General features: G+C 57.5%; 3 protein-coding genes across 3 annotated transcripts in view; 2 read left to right on the top strand and 1 right to left on the bottom strand.

Moving 5' to 3' along the window:
* Window positions 1-287, bottom strand: part of ENTPD7 (ectonucleoside triphosphate diphosphohydrolase 7) — a 6733-nt gene extending 6446 nt beyond the window's left edge. Inside the window, exon 1 of the mRNA XM_031061551.1 lies at window positions 88-287. Within this exon, the coding sequence (XP_030917411.1) occupies window positions 88-287 (200 nt within the window). The remainder of the gene's footprint in view (window positions 1-87) is intronic.
* On the top strand, window positions 16-3040 carry SLC25A28 (solute carrier family 25 member 28). Its single transcript, XM_005416432.2, has 2 exons — window positions 16-644; window positions 1938-3040. Exons 1-2 carry the CDS (start codon window positions 341-343, stop codon window positions 2453-2455), a joined length of 822 nt encoding a protein of 273 aa, XP_005416489.2. The 5' UTR covers window positions 16-340; the 3' UTR covers window positions 2456-3040.
* Window positions 2915-7569, top strand: part of GOT1 (glutamic-oxaloacetic transaminase 1) — a 38664-nt gene continuing 34009 nt past the window's right edge. The window contains exon 1 of the mRNA XM_005417361.2: window positions 2915-2984. Within this exon, the coding sequence (XP_005417418.1) occupies window positions 2915-2984 (70 nt within the window). The remainder of the gene's footprint in view (window positions 2985-7569) is intronic.

The raw sequence follows: 7569 nt of genomic DNA, 5'->3' as shown, positions 1-7569 counted from the left end.
GGGGTAGCCGCCCTGAAGCGGGTCGGTGGCCGTGGCTCGGAAGGATGCTGGTGGACGGGAGCTGCCTGCAGACAAGCTGGGACTGGCCGTGGCCCCGTGGGTCGGCAGTGCCAGAGCTCGCCCCAGGAGTGCCATGTGGTTTCGGAGCCCGTCTCGCCATGGTGCCCATTACCCGTCTCCAGGACCCGCCACAGTAGGGGGAGCATGGGGCTGAGGGGAGAGCAGGGCACGTTCCGCCCTTGGCAGGCGTGCAGCGAGTGCCAGCGGGACATGGAGACACTCACCATGGGCCTCCCTGCCAGCGGGTGGCATTGGCCTGTCCCCCCAGGAGTGGGCACAAATGAGTCCTGGTCACCCCATGGGACATGGCAGCCTGTCACAATCTTCCCCCTCTCTTCCTGTATCTCACTCTGGGTGGGAACCCCTGAGGACCAACCTGCCTTTTGGAAGAGAGATGGAGGCCACCTTCAGATCTCACCTTTTTCATGGGCCTCCTCCTGTGCCTTGGCCGGGGACTTGGGGCTGGGCTGGAGTCCCAGGGTCCCTCACCTTTCCCCCCCTCACATGTGACAGTTCTTGTTTTGCAGGTGCAGCCGGGTGTGTAGCAACGTTGCTCCACGATGCAGCCATGAACCCTGCTGAAGGTAATGATGGTCCTGGCCTGCCGGGGAGGGACAGTCAGGGTCTGCCAAGACTCTTGGGTCCCCTCTGTAGCACAGAGAGAGCTCTTGTTCTTGCCTGACTGCAGGGGTTCTTTGGGGGCCCATGGCTCCAGTTAGGGACTCTGGTGGCTGCCTGTTGTGGCAGGGTGGGTAGAAGAGATTAACTCGGGAGCACAGCAAACCACAGTTCAGGAGGAGCTGGGAGGGAGGGCATGGGCCTTTCATCCAGGAGTTTGGCTGGGGACTGTTACCTGGAGCAGGAGAGAAGGGAAGAGAGATGTGACTGGCACTGCCAAAGTCATTCTGAGCGTGTGGAAGCTGAGCACTGCTGTATTGAGATCCAGGGAAGAGGTGGTACAGTCGTGGGCCTGTGTTCAAGAGGAGAATTAAAAGAGTGGGGTATAAAAACATGCTAGACAAGTTGGGAGAAGGGAGATCTTGTGAAATGTCTGGAAGATGCTGATTTCAATGAGCCTGGTATATATGAAAAGGTTATAGGGAGTTAGTAATTTTACTGAGTCCATGGAAATGGTGGGAGAAGGAGAAGCAATGAGGAAAGGCCAGTCATGAAGGTACTTTTCCCTTTTAAAACCGGAGGACTTGTGACAGTGCAGGCTCCAGCTGATGTGGGCACAGATCCTGCCTCCCCATGCCATTCACTGCATGACAGGGGCCCTGAGGAGCAGGCAGCTGCCAGACCATTGTCATGGAGCTTCTCTTGTCATGACTGTAGTAGTTCAGCACCACATCATTTTGAGCTCCTTGTGGTCACATTGAGATAGGAGAGGTAGAACAGTGGCAGGCTGTGCTCTGGATTCCCCTGTCCCACTCCTGGATGGTTTAGGGGGGATTTGCCTCTGAACCTTGCCTGGAGTGGCTGCATTTTAGCAGTGGCTGCTAACAGTTCCTGGCTAGTGGACTCTGCAATGAGCTGTGGTTATTCTGGGCTGCAGTGGAGGTGGCAAGGATGAGGAAACACTGGTTGCTCAGGAGCAAGGGTGGAGCTGGACTGTAAGCAATGGGATATCAGGATATTCCCTGAGGCTGTGGCATGTGAGTGGTGATGTCTGTGTGGCAGTGATGTCTCAGCAGATTTAAACAACTGCTGTCCTGTCTGGAGACATGTGGACACTGGTGGCTCGAGTTGTCTCTCTTCAGCTCTTAGGCCAGTGTCACCAAACTCCAAGCAGTTGCAGGAAGCCTGGCTTTGTGTTTACCCTTCTCTCTCCTCTCCCCCTCCGTGCCCGGGTCCTGGCTGCTGCTGCCTGTCCCCAGTGGTGAAGCAGAGGATGCAGATGTACAACTCGCCTTACCAGCACGTGATGGACTGTGTGCGGGCTGTGTGGCGCAACGAAGGGGCCGGGGCTTTCTACCGCAGCTACACCACCCAGCTCACCATGAACATCCCCTTCCAAGCCATTCACTTCATGACCTACGAGTTCTTGCAAGAGCAGCTGAACCCCCACAGACAGTACAACCCGGGCTCCCACGTGGTCTCTGGAGCCTGCGCGGGGGCCGTCGCTGCTGCCGCCACGACGCCTTTGGACGTTTGCAAAACGCTGCTCAACACCCAGGAGTCCCTGGCCTTGAGCTCCAACATCAGCGGACACATCACAGGCATGGCTAATGCCTTCAGGACGGTGTACCAGGTGGGCGGTGTGCCCGCCTACTTCAGAGGGGTCCAGGCCAGAGTCATCTTTCAGATGCCCTCCACGGCGATCGCCTGGTCTGTTTATGAGTTCTTCAAATACATCCTCACCAAGCGCCAGGAGGAGCGTCGGGCTGGCAAGTGATGCAGAGCCAAACGCCGTTCCAGACCCGTCTCACATCCCCTCCTGGTGTGTCTTCTGACCCCTCTCCCCTTCGGTTTGGTTTGTGTTGAAGAGAGGGGGCAGCGAAGCCCTTTAGGGTTTAGCGATGCCGTTTTTGCCTGTGGCTGTGGCAGCCCTGCCCAGGCTGCACAGCTTGCTCTCTGCTGGGCTTCTCCGCGATGTCCCTGGGAGCTGCAGCCCAGGTCACCTGCCCTGGCACTTTGGTGGAGCTGTGCTCCCGACTTCCCTTAACCACAGCATCTCACGCAAAACTCAGCCCTGCTCAGAGGGAAGGTGAATGTGCTGCCCTGCCTCGAGCAGGGCCAAGCTGGGCTCGCAGTCACCGAGGAGGGGGTGGCAGCGGGGTGCTGGGGGCTTTGTGTGGCTTTTGGCTGAAGCACAGTGTAAGTCTTGGCCGTTGTCTCGTAGCACGCACACGTGATGCTGACTGCCCCCGTGGTGGTGGTGGTGGTGGTGGGCGAGGGGAGGATGGCACTTGAGGAGGGAGCCTGTAGGTTTGTTCTTGTTCCTGCTCTTGACACCTCCAATAAAAACAGTTCTGCTCTATCCTCATGTCCCATTCCTACCTCCAGCATGGCCCAGCTGCCAGCGCTGTGCCTTTCTGACTGTGTCTGGTGCTGAGCTCTTTTGATGGATGCCAGAGCAGGGGAGGGGAGAGCAGTCTGGGGGTGGTGGTGGGAGAAGGGGACCTGTGTGGCCCAGTCACCTTGGCAGCATGCAGGGATGAGGGTGCCCCCATCCCCTCTGGCTCATGGTCCATCACTGAGATTTATGTTCCTTGGCAAATTAGTCCCACACTCTCAGTCTGACTGGGGGTCCTCAGGATGCTTCCAAATTGCTCCAAATTGAGATGTTGGCAGGTGGGGTTGTGTGTCAGGAACAGCACAGGAATTTGGTGCTGAGTGAGGCTGGTAGGCTTTGTGCACCTCATATAGGAGATTTGGGGCTTGGAAGAGATTTTGCCCCGTAAGTCTGAGTAATTAGACTGGTTTGATGCTTGATGAGCGTCTCAAAATTGCTCAGAGTGCTAATGTCTTTTCCAATCTAGTGGTAAGTAGTAGAATAACTTTTTTTTTTAACATGTTAGTTGTCTTGATACCAGTTTATTTTAGGGTCCCACCCAGCTGTGGAGCTGTGAGCTGAGCCTCATTGTGCTGACCTGCGCAGAGCAGATCTCTGGGTTTCTTGAACAAGGTGCTCATGGGTGATGCCTGAACTCTCCCAGTGCTTTCAGGTGTGGCATGTGTCCCACGGAGGCATGCCCAAAATAATTCCCTGGAGGAAATGCATTCACAGCTGTGGTATGTGCTGCCAGTGGGTATCTGGGTCAGATCAGAGCTGCTGCAGAGGATCTGCTGGCCTGACCTGCCCAGAAGACTGCTGGAGTGGGCTATGGTGAGGACAGAGGGGATTTCCTGTGGCTGGAAAAGCCGCTGGGTGAACAAGAGGATCTGCTGCCCTCAAGCCAAGCCCTCAGTGGCTTTGGCTCCACCACAGCTTGATGAAAGGGACCCCTGCACTTCAGGGTTGGGTGCTTGACCCCCTGCCCAAGCCCCTGCCCAGCCCTGCATCCACCTTTCCCTTACACATCTCTCTTGCCCTGGCTCCTCGAGGTGGTGAGGGAGGCTGAATGACCACCTGTGGGATTTTTGATGGCTGCCTGGCAGGTCTGGGTGTCCCTGGCACAGAGCAGCCACAGCCACTGCTCTGCAGCCTGGGTCCTCCTGGTTGTGTGCTGTGCCCATCCTCTGCTCCCTGGCATGGCCTGCAAGCTCCTGGTCCCTGCTTTTTCTGCACAAGCAGAAGGATGAGAAACTCCTTAAAGACACAAAAGCTGCAGGAGGTCAGGAAATTGAAGTTTTCCTACTATTTCAGGAGCTGGGACTTTAAGAAATAATCTGAGTATTGCAAGATTTGGCAGCCCTGCAGCTCCTCCACCCAAGGGGGAGAAGCAGAGATGGCTGGGAGAGACCAGAGCCAGGATTGGGTTGGAGGGCAGGCACTAGACTGCAGTTTGCAGAAGATGGCTACAATGGGCGTTGTCAGGATGGGTCTGTGCCCAGGAGCTGAAGGCTGTTGGCAGCAGAGCTGCAGCTTTGCCTTTAGCCCTCATCACACACTGGGGCAATGGCAAACCCCATGGAGGGAAGGCATAAACAGACTGGGGCTGGGGCAAGATCCACACTGTTAAATCCATCAGCTGCTGGAAGAAGCTCTATAAATGTCAGTGGATGAAGGCATGATTGAAAGTGTCTCTAGGATGTTTTCCAGGAATAAGAACCCACAGAAGTGCTGGGGAGGGAGTGAGACCCCCAGGAACAGGGAGATGATAAGTCAGCACAGCCCAGAATGCTGCTGTGTGAGCACTTGGCCTAAAGCGTTCCCCTGGCAGGGGCACAGCCTTTCTGCTCTCACACAGGGCGCTGTGCCAGCCTGCCCAGCAGCAGCTGGGTGTTTCACAGGGCAGGCAGCAGCAGCGCTGCAGGGAATGGCACTGCCTGCTCTGGGCTTGGCCCTGCAGGGACAGTAGAGCTGCCGTGGGGATCCCACGTATCCCTTGGGCCAGGCCACAGTGGCCAGGAAAAATGTCCTGCTGCTGCCATGTCTGAGCTGAACGCCTGACACAAGCTAAGGGCTGGCTGTGGCAGTTTGCTGCTGCTGCCCAGCTCTGCCAGGGTGGGGGTGTTCCCTTGCCAGACAGACTGGTTCCTCTGGCACCTTTGGCATGACGAGGTGCCTGGAGGCAATGGAGTTATTGGCTGGTTCAGCTGTGGCCGCTGCCTTTCCAAGGTCTGATAATGCCTCTCAGTGTAGCCACGCTGCTCTGGGTCTGTCCTATGGCCTCCTAGGTATTTGGCTGTGCTTCGAGGGAGATCTCTCCTCCTACAGCCTCTTCTGAGTAAAGAGACTATTTTTGGCTTTCTAGCAAGGAAGCAGTGCTCAGCCCAGCAGAGATTTGGAAGCAATCCCTTTTCCTTTCACCTCCCTGCAGGATCCTCAGTCATATCCAGCACAGGCAGGGATTTGCTGCCTTGCCCTCCTGTGTCCAGCTGCCCCTTGAGCCCTGTCCTGGTGTGTTCTGGGTGGGGACAGCCCTGCAGCCCCTGACCAGGCAGACCAAGCACCATTGGCCTGGCCCTGCTCCAGGTGACAGGTCCGGGGCTGTGCTATGGCACAAGCCCAAACTATTTCAGACAGCTTGAGGTTGCTGTGCCAGGAGCAGCTCAGGAGCCCCCAGCTGCCTTCCTGGGGTAACTGGAGATGGCTGCAGCCCTGCAGGTTAAGGGCAGAGCTGGGGTGAGGGAAGCTGGGGGCTCAGGGTTCATCTTACTCAGAGAAAGAAGGGGAGGGGATCTCCCCAGTGTCTGTCCCGCACCTTCAGCTGGGGCTGGGGGGCTCCTGAGCTGCTCCTGCCTTGGGCCCCACACAGGCACTGGGGTCCCAGTGCTCAGAGGGGTTTGTCAGCCCAGCTTGGGGGCAGGCAGGGGGACAGGAGCACTGCCCTGGAAACCACATCCCTGTGCTCTGCCAGCACCCTGGGCTGCCCTGAGCTTTCCTGCCCCACAGCCCCTCTGCAGTGGGTGCCTGACAGCCCTGCTCGGTGGGAGGAGGCGGCTGGAGCCCATGGGGAGCACAGAGATGGGCTCCCAGCCTCCCTGCAGCCCCAGCCCAGCCTGGCTCTGGGATTCCTCAGGGCTGTGTCAGACCCCAATAAATCTGTACAAGTTCTCATGACCTCCCGGCCTCGCAGCAGTGCTGAACACAAGCGCTGGGGCTCCTGGACACAGAGCAGACTTTGCCTCTGGTGGGCTGGGAAAGCCCCTCCTGAGCCACATCACTGCCTGGCAGAGGCATCTCCGGGCTGCGCTGGTCCCAGCCTGCCTGGCTCTGTCCAAGCATGGACAGGGAGTAGCCTGAAAGGCTATCTCCCTTTCTAGGCAGGGAATTTACTCTGAAAGATAGAGCTGAGGCTGAAAACCTTCTCTCCTGTCTATAGAGAACCACTAACAGAACCTATCCCCTAGGCTGGGCTGGGACAGCTCTGGGCATGTTTGCTCTGTTGGGGAGATTCTGGGTGAACACCCATACTTAGTGCAGGCTTCTGTGTCAAATTCCCTCAGCAAGGGATGGCAGAGCGGCATCCTGGCTGGAAGTGGGGTGTGGGCAGATGGCCTGTTGCACTGGGGAGGTGACAGAAGTGGGGAAGGAAGTGCTCCTGGGCTGGATGGGAGTGGCACAGGGGTGGCAGCAGGAGTCACTCTTGCAAGCATCCTCACATGGGTGAGGTCAGCTCAGCCACGCTGTGACACTGGAGCTTGGTCTGGGATGATCCTCAAAAGCAGCTGAAGCAATGACTGTTCCCGGGGATTGCTGGAGGCTTCAGCCCTGATCTCCCCGACCCAGCATGTCTGCAGATATTGCACTGGCAGCCAGAGTCAGCCCCAGAGAAAGCCTGCAATGCCCCCCGGGGCAATACAGCTTTGGGACTGACATAGGAGACTCCTGGCACGGCTAGGTGGGTGCCAGGAGGAATGGAAATCCAAGCACCTTTGGATGTGCGTTAGACCTGAGCAGTGTCACCTGGAGCATTGCCAAGGGCTATAAAAAAGGTGGGGAACTGGGCCAAAACTGGGCTGTGCCTCAGTGTGGGACACAGCTCCCTCTGGTGAGGATGCAGCTGCGACAGGCACCGGGCGCTGGACACCTACAGCCATCCTATGTCCTTGGGCAGGAATTTGCAGGGAGGGGTCGCCAAGCAGTGTCAGGGCACCAGGAATTTTAGGGGGGCTCCTGGAATTAGGTGAATTGCATCATTTTGGGGCAAAAAAAAAAAAAAAAATCAGAGCTGAAAGTCTGCTGGGTCTCTCACAGAGACTGGGTGCTCCTGCTCACCTAAAGAACACAGCAAAGCATTGCTCGCTAGCAAGGGAGCTGCACGGTGCCTAGAGAAGGGAAAGGACACTGGCCTTGTCCCCAGCTCTCCCCTCGCGGCGGGCACGGGTGGGTGCCTTTGCAGCGTGCACGGCCCCGGTGATGCTGCGCGGTGCAGCGGGGCTCGGGACGCCGCAGCTCCC

The sequence above is a fragment of the Geospiza fortis genome, unplaced genomic scaffold, assembly GCF_000277835.1.
Source record: "Geospiza fortis unplaced genomic scaffold, GeoFor_1.0 scaffold130, whole genome shotgun sequence".
In the NCBI taxonomy this organism is placed as follows: domain Eukaryota; kingdom Metazoa; phylum Chordata; class Aves; order Passeriformes; family Thraupidae; genus Geospiza; species Geospiza fortis.
Note: the sequence above shows the minus strand (reverse complement) of the source record. Positions and strands in the feature narration are given on the sequence as shown.

What these genes read in the sequence shown, in the direction of transcription:
- SLC25A28 (XM_005416432.2), top strand. Translation starts at nt 341, where the DNA reads ATGAGTCCTGGTCACCCCATGGGACATGGCAGCCTGTCACAATCTTCC. An exon ending in AGCCATGAACCCTGCTGAAG is followed by an intron (nt 645 to 1,937) that starts GTAATGATGGTC and finishes GCCTGTCCCCAG; the next exon opens with TGGTGAAGCAGAGGATGCAG.